At 38.0% G+C, this 19,271-nt stretch overlaps 1 protein-coding gene across 1 annotated transcript in view; it reads right to left on the bottom strand.

Annotated features, from left to right (window-relative positions):
• The window catches only part of LOC137253262 (thiamine transporter 1-like), a 42,342-nt gene extending 24,026 nt beyond the window's left edge, over positions 1–18,316 (bottom strand). Inside the window, exons 1-3 of the mRNA XM_067789867.1 lie at positions 17,946–18,316; positions 17,779–17,861; positions 9,185–9,486 (exon numbers count right to left, since the gene is read on the bottom strand). Of these exons, the coding sequence (XP_067645968.1) occupies positions 9,185–9,486; positions 17,779–17,861; positions 17,946–18,083 (523 nt within the window). The 5' untranslated portion in view covers positions 18,084–18,316. The remainder of the gene's footprint in view (positions 1–9,184; positions 9,487–17,778; positions 17,862–17,945) is intronic.
• Positions 18,317–19,271: the final 955 nt, after the last annotated feature.

The following is a 19,271-nucleotide window of genomic DNA, read 5'->3' as shown; positions in this document are numbered from 1 at the left end:
TAAGGTTTTTTTCATGACCTACTAAAAAAATTTTCACCCAAAAATGTCCGCTAGAAACGTTGTCGATAACAGTTTTTTGAAAAAAAAAAATATTTTTGGGTCGGACAGGGTATACATGAAAATTTTATAATCAAATGAAAATTTTATTAGTAGGTCATGAAAAAAACCTTAAAAATCCAAGTCGAAAAAAAGGAAAAAAAAAAAAAAATTAAATTTCACAGGCTCGAAAATTATTTTCTTGGGTATGCGTAGTGGAACTTTTTTTCCTGAGCCCAAATCCTATCGAAAATTCGATGGCGCGATATCGGTTAATAAATCGACCCAGTCTAATGTACATACATTTGTTACTTCTTTTGTTGACTTTTTTATTGTTTATACCTATATGACACTACTTTATTTTCGTGTATTTTTTCTTGTATTTTATCTTCAATTTTTTGTCGCACTCCCTCCTAATACGGCTTCAGTACTGGTGTGTGTAAACTATATTTCAAAAAACTAACGAAATACAAGGAAAATACAATCTAGTTCATTAAAAACAAACGAGCCAGTTTGTATTTCGATAGGTTTTTTGACATTCGGCCGTATTTTCTTTATTTTTTCTGACACATGAAAATTTTGTTTTTAGTTTGAAAATTTGCTGCAAAAAAAAAACAATTAAAATCAACTTACTTGTGAAAAAAGTGAACCATTAGAGACCGAAAGAATTTTCGCGTGTTATTTGCAATATTTTTTGTGTTAAAAGTGTTAATGTAAAAATAAAATGTAAAACATAAACAAAAACATAGTCAAACTCACTAATTTTGGGGGGAATAGTGGTCTCGATTTTTCATGATAGAAATTGTTTTTGTGTTTTGAAGTTCCGATAAAGTTTCGTCAGTTTTTTTAGCTTGGACTCGCAAGTAAAAATAAAGTAGTGTCATATATGCTTTAGAGTTTTTTATGATAGAAATAGTAGTAACATGGACTAACATATACAATGTATATGTTATATATATGTATATTATACATATATAGAAATCAGCCGATTTTACGGTAAGATCACGCCAGATTTGATATTCCTACTTTAGTATAAATACTAGCATTTTGAATATTTTGTCAGTTGTTCAAGTGAAATAGTTTTTAAGCGCCGTCGCTACGGATTGCTAATAAAAGTTTTGTGGTTTATTTTCTGTGAAACTGAGTTGCGCCGACCGCAACAATATATTTCTCTAAGGCTGGATAAATATTTTCTCCATGTTTGTTGGGTAAACAAAATCCATAATGTTGCCGTACAAAAAAGCCTACCCCACAGGCGGCCTTAAACTGGACTAAAAAACTTCTCGGTAATTTAACTGGAATTTAAATTTGACTAGAGTTTAAACAAACTTTGTTTAAGCTTAGCTTAACAAACTATTGAAAAACCGAGCCTAAGACATTTTTAAGAATACGCTGAACTAAAGGCCACGGCACAATGACATTTTACATATAGATGCGTTTAACACAAGCTTATGCATTCCAATAACATGTTGCGTTTGTAAATATAAAGGAACTTCAGACTTAGCAATTGAAGTTTATTTCGCCTTGCCCGTTCACATACAAAATTTCGCGAAGCACTGTTATAAACATTCTACCTATACAACAAAAATACTTGCTAACATATTTTATGCCGTATTCCATTGTTATATTGCAGTTTTTAATTGCGAAAAATGTTAGAAAAGTTATCAACCAGTGGGAAAAATAATTTCGCTTGCAAAGTGTGCCAACACCCTTATCCAAAGCAAATGTCAAATTCTTTTTCTTATGATTTGCTTGCAACAAAATTTGGGAGTTGGCTACTTTTCCATATCAGATGGCACCAGTGTCGCTCAATCTATCGTTCTCCGTAAAAATACGTGCAATCTATTCATAATGCATAAGCTTGTGTTAAACTCATCTATATGAAAACCTGCTTATGTGACGGAGCTTTAAGCAACGAACCTGCAGTAACTAACACAACAGAACTAATGGAGAAATTTTAGATGACAAAGGACAGCAAACTGGTATGTTTTCAAATAAAGGTCAGTGTTTTGCAAAATGTACGCGTTAACAAGCGCAAAAATGGGGAAATCGTGGATAATATTAAATAATACGCACTAGGAAACAGGAAGTGAGGGCGAGGTTAGGTTAGGTTGAACTGGCCGGTCCATGAGGACCTCACATAGACTGATTGAGTCCGTAGTGTTACCAGAAGTTTGTTTTAACGACCAAACTGAAAAACCGTATCAAAAACCAGGGCCTATGTTATAAAATATCTCCGCCCTCTTGGCAAATACTAGAAGCTTCCTAGGAATTAAGCCACTTGCTGCTTCTAGATCTGACAGCTGTATCACTACTAATAGCTGGAGTCTTAGCCTGGCAAGTGCAGGGCACGATCACAGAACGTGCTCGATCGTTTCCTCCTCCAACCCGCACTTCCTACATCTGCTATCACTGACCAAGCCTAATTTAAAGGCATGTGACGCCAGAAGGCAGTGTCCAGTCAGAATACCCGTCATGAGTCTACAGTCATCTCTTTTTAATGATAGGAGCAACTGCGTTAGTCTAAGGTTGTAAGACCTAAACATAATCTTCGACACTTTACAGCCCCGCGCTTGAACCCACGCCTTTCCCGCTTGGTCGATCATGTGCACCTCTCGCCTTCGCTTAATCTCACCCAATCTAATTGGGACGTCTACGGAGCAAGCTTCAAGGGATGCGCCCTTTTTAGCTAGTTCGTCCGCTTTTTCATTCCCATCTATTCCCATATGTCCTGGGACCCAATATAGATCTATGCTTCTCCCTGTCCCGATTCTCTCCAGAGACTGCTTACACTCTAACACGCATTTAGATGCTGTGCTATGCGAGATTATTGCCTTAATTGCTGCTTGACTGTCAATATAAAAGTTAACACGGTTGCAGCTTAAGCTATTCTCTTCCAGGGTTTCTATTTCTTTGGTTACAGCTAATATTTCCGCTTGGAACACGCTACAGTAATCCGGCAGCCTGTAGGATCTGCTTATTTCCGGATCAGCGCAGTATACCGCAGACCCTACTCCTTCCACTACTTTGGAACCATCGGTGTACTCATGTATCGCCTCGTCCGCCATTTGCGCACCCTTGCGCCAACCGTCCACCTCTATTGTGGCCTTAAGATCTCCCTCGAAGCGCAGATAGGGAATCAGGTAGTCTGTTCGTCTTGTGATTGATGACGCTATACTACTATGGCCATATGGTCGGCGCTCAAGCTGCCCCGAAGCACCGAACCTGGTTGCGGTCGTTAATGCTATGTTCTTTGCTACCAGGTCTACAGGTGGAATGTGCAGAATGGCATACAGTGCAGCCGTCGGGGTTGTTTTCAGGGCTCCCGTAATGCTAAGCAGCGATAGTCTGCATACCCCCTCTAATTTTTTGAGGTATGTTGTTTTTTGTGTTGCTTTCCACCAAACAAGAACTCCATAGTATAGAATAGGGCTTACAATCGCTGTAAAAACCCAATGAGAAAGAGAGGGCGATAGGCCCCACGTACACCCCAGCATTCTTTTACATGCATAGAGTGCCGTTGAGGCCTTCTTGACCCTCTCCTCCACGTTGAGCTTCCATAACAGCTTACTGTCAAGGATGATTCCTAGATATTTTGTACAAGGTTTCTCCTGTAAGGTCACCCCTCCTAACTTAGGCCTGGTCCAATTTGGGACTTTGTACCTCTTTGTAAACAAGACCACATCCGTCTTCTCCGCATTGACTTTCAACCCGACATTAGATGCCCAGGTATGAATATCCCGAAGCGCCCGATCCATCAAAGAACTAATCGTTGGAAGGCACCTTCCACTTATGACAATTGCAACGTCATCTGCGTAAGCCGTAAGTTTTACGGGTCCCTCATCGAATTGCCTGAGCAGTTGGTTGATGACCAGCGTCCACAGCAGAGGTGATAGCACCCCTCCCTGCGGCGTGCCCCTATCCACTGATTTCGTGGCCCCGTACAATCCCCATTGTGAATAAATCTTTCTGCAATTTAACATGCAGCCGATCCATCTGATTAAGGCAGGATGTACTTTAATGTAATTAAGGCCATCCATAATCGCCCATTTTGCAACATTATTGAAAGCCCCGGCAATGTCCAAGAAGACTCCTAGAGCATACTCTTTATATTCCAGGGATTTCTCTATGGACGTTGGACTTTATGTACACATCTATCAGCCTCTCAAAAGTTTTGAGCATAAATGATGTTAAGCTAATGGGTCTATAGCCTTTGGGATACACGTTACCGACCTTCCCCGCCTTTGGTAGAAAAGCTACACGAGCATTTCTCCAAGAGTGCGGTACATGATTCAGTCTTATGCACCCATCGAATATTATTTTAAGCCATCCCACGACCGCCCTACTTGAGACTTGTAGCAAGGCCGCGAATATTCCATCTGGGCCCGGCGATTTAAACTTAGAAAACGTCTTCACTGCCCACTCGATCTTGGTATCGGTCACCAAGCCCGGCACTACTAGCTCCGTGATCGAAGTGTGAGTGATGTCTGCTGGATCTTCTAAACCGTCTCCCGATGGGAAATGTGTATCGAGAAGCACCTCAAGGGATTCCTCACTATTACGTGACCATTCCCCGTTCTCTTTCTTTATTAGTCCCCGGAATATGTTTCCCTTTGCTAGGACTTTTTTCAACCGTGCTGTTTCGCTGGAGCACTCTATGTCCGTACAGAAACTTTTCCATGAGTTTCTCTTCGCCCTGGTAATTTCACGCTTGTAGATCCTCAGTAGATCCCTGTACTCGTCCCGACACGCTTCGCTTTCCGCGGTCTTTGCGAGCTTAAACATTTCTTTTACCTGTCTTTTTAGAAGACTCAGCTCATTGCTCCACCATGGCGGCTTTGCTTTTCCTCTGAATCTTCTTAGAGGGCAAGCTTTGTTATACGCAGTCATAAGCGTCCTTGTTAGGAATTCATTCGACTCCTCCAGTTCCTCATTAGCAACCTCTTTGGGTTGTCCCAGTTTTGTTTCTACATGTTTCTGGAATTTAGTCCAGTTCGTTGACCTAGGGTTTCTAAAGGTTCCTCCCTTGTCTACCCTCTTTATGGGGATTCTGAAGCTGATATACGCATGGTCGGAGAAGGATGGTCTATCAAGAACCATCCAATCATACCTTGATGTATCATGGATGTTGGACCAATGTATGTAGGGACATTTCCCCTGTTGGCTATCTGGAAATTGGTTTGCAGGATGTAACAAAATAGAGATTCGCCTCTCTCGTTCGTATCTGCTCCTCCCCACGCATTGTGGTGCGCATTTGCATCTGCGCCTATGACCAACCGCCCTTTGCGCCCTTCCTCCTGTACTAGCCTTTTGCACTCCATCGGTGGAACCTCCGCAGCATGGGCCATGTAGAAGGACGCCAGGATAAATGCCTGCTTATTCTTTTGCTCAACGGCCACTGCCACGAGATCCTCAGTGGTGTAATTAGGCAGCATATATGAATGCAGCTGTTTCCTTACCATTACTACAGCTCGCACCCGTCCTTCCGTTTGCGCGTAGTAAACGCCAAACCCGCGCGCGCTAAGTCCAGAAACCTTTCCTCCCGATGAGAGCCACGGCTCCTGGATCAGCGCCACGTCAAACGAACCCTCCTCAAGGGTTAGGAGGAGTCCGCTCGACGCCACTTTACTGCGTTGGAGGTTTATCTGTAGGACTCGCAGCACCCTTGAGCTGTTTGTCCCCCTCCAGCACCTTCGTCTTGACGTCGTCGTCCCCCACCCCCTTGCCCTTTTGGTTTAGAGTATTCGGGGCCCCCTTCAGCCTCTCGTGACTGTTGTGCCGGGTGTTCCTCTGTGCGAGTCACAGCACCATTTAGCGGTTGGTCCTCTTCTAGCACGTTCGTGGTGATGTCGGGGACCTCCACCTGTCTTTTTCCCTTAGGCTTTTGAGGTCCTTTTCGACTTCGCCCACCTCTAGCGTGTGAGGGTTTTTATCCTCGGAACTTCTTTTCCTGAGTCGCATGTAAATTTTGCCAGTGCCAAAGGACATTTTGCCAAGCTGCGTGTACAAAATATCCTCCGCCTGCTTGTTTATTTGGAAGATGTAGAACTGACCATCCTCGGTAGGCCGAGATACAGTAAGTACCTTCCAATCCTGTGTCGGTATGTTCGGATTCCGATTCTGCAGAAGTCGCAGTGTATCCTCCGACTTCATCACGCATGGTATCCATACCTTAACTTTTGGTACCGTGGGGATTTGCGCTTTATCCACCACTTCAAACCGCGCGTTCGTGCCTTGCCTTTGGAGGTTTGGAACCACTTCCTCCAGCCACCGCAAGCTCGCGATGTTGTCGCACGCTATCATCTTCACACCATTATACCATCCCCCCGAATCAAAGGTTGGAAGGGGGTTACTTGGTTGTTCCCGCATCATCTTAAGCATTAAGCTAATAAGCTCCCTTTCCACAGATCTCCACCTTTCAGTAGTCATTTGTCCGAAAGGACTGCTACGATCAACCAGCACCACAGTCAGTGACTGCTTTGCCACATCACTCATCTTCTTGTGAAAAGCAGGAGTCTTAGTGTTATCTCCCTTTGGCACCTCCGAGAAAGCCGGCGTCTTAGCGTTAACTCCCTTTAGCGCCTCCGAGAAAGCCGGAGTCTTAGCGTTACCTCCCTTTGGCTTATCTCCTACTTCCGTAGTTGGAACTTCCCTCTGACTGGCAGCTTTCGAGGTAGTTGCTACCTCGCTATTGGAGCCCATATGTCTTACAGCTTTGGGCCTACTTGTCTTGTCTATGCGACTGCCCTGCCTCGCGGCTCTAGTACTGGGTCCTTTCTGCCTCTTGAAAGCAGGCTTGTCGCCACCCGCCGAACGGTGCCTCTTCATTCTGCCATTCGACGCTTCTTCCCCCTCGTACCGGTTGCAAAACCGAGGGTTTCGAGCAGCAAACCTTTTGAACTGCCTTCGACCTACTTCTACCGCTTCCCATTCCAAGCGCTCGATCTCCACTTCTGTTGGGTCGACCACTGCTCCCAAGCGTTGTACAATTCTTAGTGCTGCACGGTACTGCGAGAGAGCTCTTTTACTTCCTCTGCTCCGTACCCTTCTCCACTCTTCTACTCCGTTTTCATTTGTGTGCTTCTCCAGCACGGAGTTCATTGAATCAGCACTACTCTCGCTCCCCGAGTCCGACGCATCGCTTAATTCGTATTTGTCGTCCTGGGATTGCGACTCAGTCCTCCTCTTTACATCGTCCTTATTACAATCAGGTAATGAGTCGTTCATCTTGGTCGCAAGACCACCTGCCCGACAAGGCGGGCTCAGCGGTCCAGTATTATATATGCGGGCGAAATTGCAATAAAAAGCGGGAGCCCATCTGTGAAAAACCTTCATAGCTCGCAACAACGAGTGTTCGATATCAAAAATACGAGCTGAGGTCTCCTAATTCATTTATTCTCTTTGATAGCACAATAGTTCTTAGGTGTAATATCAAAGTTCTACCCCTATAGATCTTATAAGCCAAAAAATTGTTTCATTTGATTTGAAAAAAATTTAATTTCATTTTAAAAAAGTTTCACGTCATTTGAAAAAAAGTTCCTTTAAATTGTAAAAAAGTTTAATTTGATTTAAAAAAAGCTTCATTTGATTTGAAAAAAGTTTCATTTGATTTGTGAAAAAGTTTCTTTTGACCTGAAAATGCTATATAAGTTTAGGCTTCATTAATTTGGAAAAAGCTTCATTTAATTTGTAAAGAAGTTTTATTTGATTTGAAAAAAAGTTTCATTTCATTTTAAAAAATTTTCTTTAAATTGTAAAAAAGTTAAATTTTATTTGAAAAGAAAAACATTTGATTTGGAAAAAGCTTCATTTAATTTGTACAAAAGTTTCGTTTGATTTGTAAAGAAGTTTTATTTGATTTGTAAAAAAACTTTTATTTGATTTGATAAAATTTTATTTCATTTTAAAAAGTTTCACTTCATTTGAAAAAAGTTTCTTTAATTTGTAAAAAAGTTTAATTTGATTTGAAAAAAGCTTCATTTGATTTGAAAAAAGTTTCATTTGATTTGTAAAAAAGTTTCGTTTGATTTTTAAAAAACTTTTGATTTGAAAAATTTCATTTCATTTTAAAAAAGTTTCACTTCATTTGAAAAAAGTTTCTTTAATTTGTAAAAATGTTTAATTTGATTTGAAAAAAGTTTAATTTGATTTGAAAAAAGTTTCATTTGATTTGTAAAAAAGTTTCGTTTGATTTGTAAAGAAGCTTCATTTAATTTGAAAAAAGTTTCATTTGATTTGTAAAAAAGTTTCGTTTGATTTGTAAAGAAGCTTCATTTAATTTGAAAAAAGTTTCGTTTGATTTTAAAAAATTTCATTTCATTTTAAAAAAGTTTCACTTCATCTGAAAAAGTTTCTTTAAATTGTAAAAAAGAAAAAACTGCATTTGATTTGAAAGCAGCTATAGCTTATATCTAGAAAATACAAAAGCGTTGAAAATGTCTGAAAACTCTTTTATCAAAAAAACTGGTAAATTTTAGGTCTGTTTAAAAACATGGAATCCGATATTCAATTAAAGATAAATAAGGGAGGAGTGAGTATATAACCCTTCTTTGCTATGCAACTTTTATAGACCAAAACTCTAAGTCAACAAAGGTTTATTGATAAATATTTACCTCATAGAGCGAAACCCAAGGCTTTCACTCTAAGGAATTGGTCTACTCAAAACCCATCTTAAGATATTCGATGTAATGATAACATTTTTTAGCAAGATTTATGGAACATAATAAAGCTTGGTGCGTTATACCTTCGAATAGATTTATGCCGAGCTTCTCACCCAATTTGTACTTTTTCATTCTTCCCACAAACTGGCGGTTGATGTTTTTGCTGAGAAGCTATTACAAATAGCACAAATACGTTCAGAGGGGATTCCAAAATCACTTCCGCAGGCGACATCGTTTTAGACACATTTTCGAAAGTGTTTTAATGTTAGTTATCGCTTCACTTGAGTGGGGGAAATTCTGTTAATTAGGCCAACGCACTACCTGGCCGCTATCGGGCGTTAAATAAGTTAGAAAATATCACCACTGATATTTTCAGCAGGTTTTATCTGTAATATCGGATCAGCGAAATTTCTCTCAAATTAAGATCAATAATGCGTTAGACAAACACTGAGAAACCGACGCTAGTAGTTTTATACATATAAACCCACCGCACAAAGTCATGTAATTCAATGATTTATAATCAGCTATATCAAAATAAAGAAGGATTTGTGATAACATCCCAGCGACTAGTTGCCCTAGAAACATGGCAGCGCGTGTATGAGCAGTGACTTTGGAATAATATGGTTTATCCACTTTGGTATAAATATATGCGAAATAAGCCACTTCACAGGCCAAAAACATGCCGTAGAAAGCCATCGCAATTTGTGCACAAATTAGAGACGTTGTCCAAATCAGCATAGATGACATTATTGTGCCAAAAAGGCCCATTATAATTAGTAATGGCTTGTACCTGTAGAAAGAAACAAAAAAATATGTAAACATTTAAATTTTATTTAATAGATTTTACAAATATGTCGAAATTTGTTTTTAACCAACGAAGAGAATTAAGTTTACCAAAATAATCAGGACGGCGAGCATGTTTAAACGCAAACTAAACCCTCAATTTGAGATTAATATTGCCCAATTTAGCTGGCACATGCTCCGAAATAAAATAGTGTAGAGTCGACATAGGTTCATTTTTATCAATAAAAATCCTTCCGACGGACCATATTAGTCGTCCTTTGCCTACTAAAAGACTTCGGCATGGAAAGTCACGCTTCTAGGAAAAACTGAGTGTCCTAACCTACCATTACAGCTTAAAAGCTGTTCCATGAACTATATTAGTGGTCAACAATAGAAGGCCATATTCACCGCTGAGGTACTCAGAAGAGTTAACAGAGTGTTGTTCTTTCTTCTAATTATACTCAGTTGAGCAGAGCTCACAGAGTATATTAAGTTTGATTGGATAACGGTTGGTTGTACATATATAAAGGAATCGAGATAGATATAGACTTCCATATATCAAAATAATCAAGATCGAAAAAAAATTTGAGCCATGCCGTTAACACGATAACTTGAGTAAATTTTGAGGTATCTTGATGAAATTTGGTATGTAGGTTCCTGAGCGCTCATCTCAGATCGCTATTTAAAATGAACGATATCGGACTATAACCACGCCCACTTTTTCGATATCGAAAATTTCGAAAAACCGAAAAAGTGCGATAATTCATTACAAAAGACAGATAAAGCGACGAAACTTGGTAGATGAGTTGAACTTATGACGCAGAATAGAAAGTTAGTAAAATTTTGGACAATGGGCGTGGCACCGCCCACTTTTAAAAGAAGGTAATTTAAAACTTTTGCAAGCTGTAATTTAGCAGTCGTTGAAGATATCATGATGAAATTTGGCAGGAACGTTACTCCTATTACTATATGTACGCTTAATAAAAATTAACAAAATCGGAGAAGGACCACGCCCACGTTTAAAAAAAAATTTTTTAAGTAAAATTTTAACAAAAAATTTAATATCTTTACAGTATATAAGTAAATTATGTCAACATTCAACTCCAGTAATGATGTGGTGCAACAAAATACAAAAATAAAAGAAAATTTCAAAATGCTCCACCCTTTTTCATTTAATTTGTCTAGGATACTTTTAACGCCATAAGTCGAACAAAAATTAACCAATCCTTTTGAAATTTGGTATGCGCATAGATTTTATGACGTTAACTGTTTTCTGTGACAATGGGCGGAATCGGTTGATGCCACGCCCAGTTTTTATACACAGTCGTCCGTCTGTCCTTCCACATGGCCGTTAACACGATAACTTGAGCAAAAATCGACATATCTTTAATGAACTTAGTTCACGTGCTTACTTGAACTCACTTTATCTTGGTATGAAAAATGAACGAAACCCGACTATGACCACGCCCACTTTTTCGATATCGAAAATTACGAAAAATGAAAAAAATGCCATAATTCTATACCAAATACGAAAAAAGGGATGAAACATGGTAAGGTAATTGGATTGTTTTATTGACGCGAAATATAACTTTAGAAAAAACTTTATAAAATGGTTCTGACACCTACCATATTATGTAGAAGAAAATGAAAAGGTTCTGCAGGGCGAAATAAAAAACCCTTAAAATCTTGGCAGGTATTACATATATAAATAAATTAGCGGTATCCAACAGATACTGTTCTGGGTCACTCTGGTCCACATTTTGGTCGATATCTGGAAAACGCCTTCACATATACAACTACCACCACTCACTTTTAAAACCCTCATTAATGCCTTTAATTTGATACCCATATCGTACAAACCCATTCTAGAGTCACCCCTAGTCCACCTTTATGGCGATATCTCGAAAAGGCGTCCACCTATAGAACTAAGCCCCACGCCCTTTTAAAATACTCATTAACACCTTTCATTTGATACCCATATCGTACAAACATATTCTAAAGTCACCCCTGGTCAACCTTTATGGCGATATCTCGAAAAGGCGAACACCTATAGAACGAAGGCCCACTCCCTTTTAAATATACTCATTAACACCTTTCATTTGATACCCATATCGCACAAACAAAGTCCAGAGTAACCCCTGGTCCACCTTTATTGCGATACCTCGAAAAGGCGTCCACCTATAGAACTAAGGCCCACTCCCTTTTAAAATACTCATTAACTCCTTTCGTTTGATACCCATATTGCACAAACGAATTCTAGAGTCACCCCTGGCCCACCTTTATGGCGATATCTCGAAACGGCGTCCACCTATGGAATTAAGGATTACTCCCTTTTAAAAAACTCATTAACACCTTTCTTTTGATACCCATACTGTACAAACAAATTCTAGGGTCACCCTGCTCCACCTTTATGGCGATATCTCGAAACGGCGTCCACCTATGGAACTAAGGATTACTCCCTTTTAAAATAGTCATTACCACCTTTCTTTTGATACCCATATTGTACAAACAAATTCTAGGGTCACCCCTGGTCCACCTTTATGGCGATATCTCGAAAATGCGACCACCTATACAACAACAACCACTCCCTTTTAAAACCCTCATTAATACCTTTAATTTGATACCCATATCGTACAAACACATTCTAGAGTCACCCCTGGTCCACCTTTGTGGCGATATTTCGAAACGGCGTCCACCTATAGAACTTATGCCCACTCCCTTTTAAAATACTCATTAACACCTTTCGTTTGATGCCCATATTGTACAAAAACATATTCTAGGGTCACCCCTGGTCCACCTTTATGGCGATATCTCGAAACGGCGTCCACCTATGGAACTAAGGATTACTCCCTTTTAAAATACTCATTAACACCTTTCTTTTGATACCCATATTGTACAAACAAATTCTAGGATCACCCCTGGTCCACCTTTATGGCGATATCTCGAAACGGCGTCCACCTATGGAACTAAGGATTACTCCCTTTTAAAATACTCATTAACACCTTTCATTTGATACCCATATCGTACAAACGCATTCTAGAGTCATCCCTGGTCCACCTTTATGGCGATATCTCGAAAAGGCGACCACCTATACAACAACCACCACTCCCTTTTAAAACCCTCATTAATACCTTTAATTTGATACCCATATCGTATAAACACATTCTAGAGTCACCCCTGGTCCACTTTTATGGCGATATTTCGAAACGGCATCCACCTATAGAACTAAGGCCCACTCCCTTTTAAAATACTCATTAACACCATTCGTTTGATGCCCATATTGTACAAACAAATTCTAGGGTCACCCCTGGTCCACCTTTATGGCGATATCTCGAAACGGCGTCCACCTATGGAACTAAGGATTACTCCCTTTTAAAATACTCATTAACACCTTTCATTTGATACCCATATCGTACAAACGCATTCTAGAGTCAACCCTGATCCACCTTTATGGCTATATCCCTAAATGGCGTCCACCTATAGAACTATGGCCCACTCCCTCATAAAATACTCTTTAATGCCTTTCATTTGATACACATGTCATACAAACACATTCCAGGGTTTCCCTCGGTTCATTTTCCTACATGGTTATTTTCCCTTATGTTGTCACCATAGCTGTCAACTGAGTATGTAATGTTCGGTTACACCCGAACTTAACCTTCCTTACTTGTTTTTACATAACAAAACTGCAGTTTGGTCCTATATCTGAAATTTTATGATCAAACGTAATTTGGTTTAAAATTTAGTCTCTATTGGCTCTAGATCAGATTTATGGGCTTTAGACGACTTTTAAACTTGCCCTAATCTACACTTAATTCACTAAAGGTTAATCTAGGTTCACATATGTCCCACACCCTAGGAACTAGATTGTTAGCTGTCCAATTTCTCTTTTATTTCGGGCTTTCGTTTAGAGATAATGGACTAGAGATGGTTCTAAAAAATTATATATAAACTAGGTATATTATGTAAACTAGGTATTACCCACTGAGCTATCACAACATCGAAACATATCAAAGAAAGAAAATACTCCCAGCGGCTTAGGGGGCTAGAATAGGGGGCTAATAGGGGCTAAATATTACAAGGTAAAACCCATGAACCATGATTTGTTTATGGGTAAAACCGGTGAGAGCAGAAATGACGTTTAAAAAAATTTTAAAATTCTCATTGCTCTCACATTTTTTTTTATTTTGGTGTTGTTTTCATAACAAAAATATAACAAACTGTAATTCTATACGACAGCATGACACTCTTAATACACGTCCAAAAATATCAAGATGGGTATCAAAAGACGCGTTTTGGATCCAGGATAGCGAATCCGAAAGCAGAGGTAAAAAATCTTGGGTATGTCAAGAGATATTTTCAAAAGAAAATTTTCATGTGGTTGTTGTAATTTTGATGATTTTTTGGTACCCACAAAAAAAATTGTGAACATAAGTGATTTTCGCGGATATAGTTTTGGGCTCCAAACCGGTGTTGAACCCACCCAATGTAATTTTTTATAAGCAATGCAGAAAGATGTTCTGAACAAAAATACTATGGATCCCACCCTCGGTTTCGGAGCACTCCGGTGTCATTTTTCGGGGTTTCGTTAATATCTTTTGAACAATCTAAAATTTTTATTTTCCGCCTTCGGATTATTGTTGTTGAGGTCAATACGAGTCTTTTGACACCTCTCTCAGTATTTTTGGAGCCGTATTACAGGTGTCATGCTGTCGTATAGAATTACCATATATTTTTTGCGTTCTAGCAATTATATTATTGCATTCCAGAATTTTCAATTCAAGAATTGTATTGTGGTTTTCCGCAAAAGGAAGAATCAGGCCACGATCCTCTTCTGAGGAATTTTCTTCAACAAATTGTTTAGAAATGTATCAGCGTCTGCGCGACGAGCAGAAAAACCCGACTTACCGCCAAGGTGTACGGAAGAGATACATATCTACTAATAATAACAATTTGTCGTATATATCTGAGGAGATTAAGGTCTAGCTTGCCATCCAATTCGAATGCTACTTATCGTGTATTCGTTTTTCTACGAACTGGCTCACCTAAATACATGTTGTGTGCCTACCCAAAAATTTATCTGCTTATTCGGACGAACTTTTGGTGCCAAGGTAATGCCGAGGGACAATCAATACCATTTATACAAATTTTCTTAAATATTTTTGATTAGATAGGCCAACACACTAGCTCTACACCACGGCGGTTGACTTTGACCGTTCAGCCGGTAAATGCAGCCTCCACGAACTATCATACTCTAACTGGACGATTATGTTTAGCTAAGCTGCGAAGAGCTACAGCGTTTTTGCCTACGTGGGCAAGTTATGAGAAGATATCCACTGGGTTCGGAGAAGCAGGTGGGGGAAGACCTTAATCTTTCTTGGTGCCCCCTGTTGGCGTCAGTTATCGCGAAACAGGGTTAGCTGGAGTGACTTGTTACGCAACGACCAGCATCTCCTAAATGGTTAAGCGCCAATGTAAAAATGTATCTTCCAACCGCGACGAAAAGGACCAAAACAAACCAAAGAATATCTCCAAGATCATTTCTGTCCGCAGTAGGGAAGACACTTGAGACTGGTGATCTCTTATAAAGTGAAGTTTCAGCATATTTAAGAGTTAAAAACGTATCAACCAAGTGAAGAAGGAGGAATGAAAAATCAATAGGGGTGGTCTCCAACATTCGCTTCTTAATTAGAAGAGGTTAAGATGTAAGGCCTTTCTTTTGTCCATTTACAAAAATAGCACGTGTTGAGGCATGCATTATATTGGTAATTGATTTTTTGCCATATACATAAGAACCGATTTCAAAACTTTTCGAAATATTTTTTCACTTATTTCATAAGCATTTTATTTTTTTGGTATTAAAAAAATGAAAATGTCAAACCAACAATTTTTTTTTGTGTTTACTTTGGTTTGCCATTTCCACAAAGTTTAAGAGAGTGATTTTAAAATTTTTTTAAAAATATTGCTGATTTTTGATAGCCTTGCAAGTACTTATTATTGTAAAAAATTTAATGAGCTGATAGGCCTTAGTTAGTTTTTTTAAAAATCAAAAAACCATTATGGCCGCAAAGAAGAGTAAATGGTTTCACCTGGTAATATTTATACCATGGTGTTAACTACTTTTTACTTTGTAGGTACTTTAATTTTAAAAAATAATTTTTAATTAAGTTTTCGTTTAAACTTGAAAATTTTTGGATACTTCAAATAAAAGAAAATTCTAATTAGTTTGTAAAATATTGAAACTCTGAATAAATAAAAATTTAATTAATAAAATAAATAAAATATTTGGTTTATCACTAAACCCGCGGTAGGTATGCCTGTTGTAAGAGGCGACTAAAATACCAAATAGATTCAAGGAGTTGTGTAGCGCAACCCTCTCAAGGGGATGCCAGCGCAATATATAGCTTCTCCAACCTAATTGTCAACTTCACGTATACGTAGCGAATCCTGTTTCATTAACAGCCGAAGCTCTGGCGACCCCGAATTCCTCATGGATCTAGGGGCTGGGAGGTCGGTGTGGCCTAGAAGGTCGCAAGTGGTCAGAACAAATCGTTCCCGAGATGGATGACACTCCCCAAGGCCTTCGGCGAGTATCCTTATGGCAACAACAACAAAAGCAAAAGAAAGAAAATGATGTGAAAAGGAATCTATTACCGTTTTCGCACAGAAACTTAATGGAATCACAATTCTATTTAATGAAACAATTAAGTTTTCCTTTTCATACAGGGCCTTTGGTTCATTAAGCGAACATCTGTCAGCAGCCGCAAAAAAAATTTCGGTTTTACAAAAAATAGTTAAAATGTGAAGCAGCCGTTTCCTTCTTAACTATAAATACAATCAAAATAAAATGCATGCGGAACTATCCATAGATGTTGCACCTAACCAAATATGTGCCTATTTTCGAAAAAGCCATATTATCTTTTGCAGCAAATGCAGCGAAAATAAAATCTTTAATTTTTGGTGTTTTTCTATTTTTCGTAAATTGTTAAAAATAATTTATTTTTGATTGTCATTTGTTACATTGACAATAAAATTCGAAGCGCCAAGCAAATCGAATTGAATTTTTCACTCGATTAGGCATTCAATAAAGCAATAATGAGATAATTAAGAATTTGTATTTTGTATAGAAGATTGAGTTTAAAACTTTACTAATTATTTCATTAAGCCTCTATGTGAAATTGGCATATGCCTTGTAGCATTTCTATCAAATGAAAATTTATATTTCTAGATTTTCAGCAGTAATTTAAACTGTTTGGTTTTGTTTTAAAACGATAAGTGCCTACAAGTATCTATTTGTAGATGTTTTAAACTTTTTAGATTTTTGTGCTGCGTCTACCAAAGGCCCTAGGTTCAACTGCCGGCCAAAACAACATCGAAGATTTATAAAGAAGTTTTTTAAATTAGAAAAAAGTTTTTCAAGGTCGCCCTTCTGCAATGATAATATTGAACATAAATTATCCACTCTGAAAATGACTTCAAATTAAAGATAAATTTCAAAAAAAAAAAATCATGGCGGCTGCCGTGGTGTGGTGGTAGCGTGCTCCGCCTACCACACCGAAGATCCTGGCTTCAAACCACGGGCAAAGTAACATCGGAAATTTATAAAAACGTTTTTTTTTTTCAATTAGAAACAAGTTTTTCTAAGCGGGGTCGCCCCTCGACAGTCATTTGGCGAACACTCCGAGTGTATTTCTGCCATGTAAAGCTTCTCCGTGAAAATTCATCTGCCTTGCAGATGCCTTTCGGAGGCGGCATAAAACATGTAGGCACCGTCCCGCCAATTTGAGGAATTAAAAGGAGCACGACGCAAATTGGAAGAAAAGCTCGTCCTAAAATCTCTTCAGAGTTTTTCGCGCCTTGCATACTTCACGCGAACTCGTGCCCAGTTGGAAAATCAAAGAAACGACCGACGACGGCCATATAATTCCCTGGTCCATCTCTAAAATGTCTTTACCAGACGAGATACCACCGTTGGACATACATATTTCGAATAGAATGACTATCATATTCCAACCTGGACTTGAGAGCTCTCAATCATTGCGGTTGACCCGTTATAGACAAAGATAATCATACATATTTTTCCGCATAGCTTATTCTTGGTATAGATAAGCAAAAAAAAAACAGCTGTGAGGTGATTTCGCTTTAAACATTTTCGCAACATATTAAAAAAAATTTTAAATTATTCTCACAGTAAAGTAACACAGGTACTGTTGCTGCTATGCTGGCAGTTTTCCAAACATTGCGAATAAGCAACTAGCCAACTTCATTTCGTGGGCAAAACTTTACTTCTTTAACTCACCTCAGCAAATCTGTTATGAGAAAGATTATCACAAGTACTGCCAAGTAGGTGTAAGTTGTTGCTGGAAGAATTTTTTGACTGATCTGAAATAAACGAAAGGATTCTCCCTTTACTTCTACGATCGATGCGAGCGTATTTTAACATTTCAATAAGGCTCAGTTTTATACCTCATCCTGCGTAAAGTTGTGTCCATAGCCCCGCAGATATTCGTTTATGTAAGGCTCGTTAGGACGAATTTCGCGTGCGAATCCACATACGCACAGAAGAAATGATATTTTCAGCCATTCTTGTTTATTAAAGAACATCTTTGGTTATACGATAACCGTACGCAATTCAAATTTGTACTTAAACCGTCAAATCACAACCGATAACTGAAGCAATCGTATAACCAAATTATTTAGTCATAATTATTAAATCACGTTTTCTGAGAGAACTTAACAATCGTCATTTAATACAACGCTTACAACCATTTTTCAATATTAGCAATTTGTGAATGAACTATATTTTGCCATCGTAAATATATTTATTGTGCTAGCTAACAACGCGTGGAAAAGTTTACAAGCAATTATTAAGTGTTTCTAGTGATTTATTTGATCTTCACTAAAATTATGAGTTCTCTGAGAGTACTGCTACCTACCGCGGTGCTACTACTACAATTAAACAAGCCGTTATTTCAATTATTTTTTATCTTATAACTACATTTGTATACCCAGATGTACTTGTACACAGATGATAAATTTCATATCAAAACCCGCTATGCATTGAACCCGACTCCCTCATATTTTGATGAAATTTTGCATACACTTTACCTATACAAATACAACCCTATTTTTTGAAATTGCATTTTTGAAAAATTGTGAAATTGAGCTGTGATAACTACGGAATGGCTCAACCAATTTCAAAGATCCTTGTACCATCGGAAAGGTATTCGTATCGGCTTTCGAAAATATAAATAAATTTTATTACACTTAAAATTAAAATTAAAAAAGGAAAGAAAACGCCATTTTAGTTTTTGGATATGTTATATATATTAAAAAGACCTTTCTGATAAAAATATATTTTATTTTAAAACACTTGGCCTTTGAATTTTTTTCCAAGGTTAAAATTTTATTTTTGAAACAAAAAATTTTTCAGTGTAATACAGTTTTTTTACAGTGTATATTTTATTTTTATTACCTTTCCAATGGTACCAAGATTTTTGAAATCGGTTGAGCCATTCCATAGTTATCACAGCTCAAAAGTACCATACTATCAAAAGTAAAGAGATGCATTTACTTAAAATTAAAAAAAAAAGAAAAAATACGCCATTTTAGTTTTTGGATATGTTATATATATTAAATTGACGTTTCTAAAAAAAATATATTTTATTTTAAAACGATCGGCCTTTGAAGTTTTTTTCAAGTTGAAAATTTTATTTTAGAAAAAAACCTTTTTCAGTGGATTAAAAAATTTTTAGTGTATGTTTTCGAAAGCCGATCTGAATACCTTTCCAA

This window comes from Eurosta solidaginis, chromosome 1, assembly GCF_040869045.1.
Source record: "Eurosta solidaginis isolate ZX-2024a chromosome 1, ASM4086904v1, whole genome shotgun sequence".
NCBI classification, from domain to species: domain Eukaryota; kingdom Metazoa; phylum Arthropoda; class Insecta; order Diptera; family Tephritidae; genus Eurosta; species Eurosta solidaginis.
Note: the sequence above shows the minus strand (reverse complement) of the source record. Positions and strands in the feature narration are given on the sequence as shown.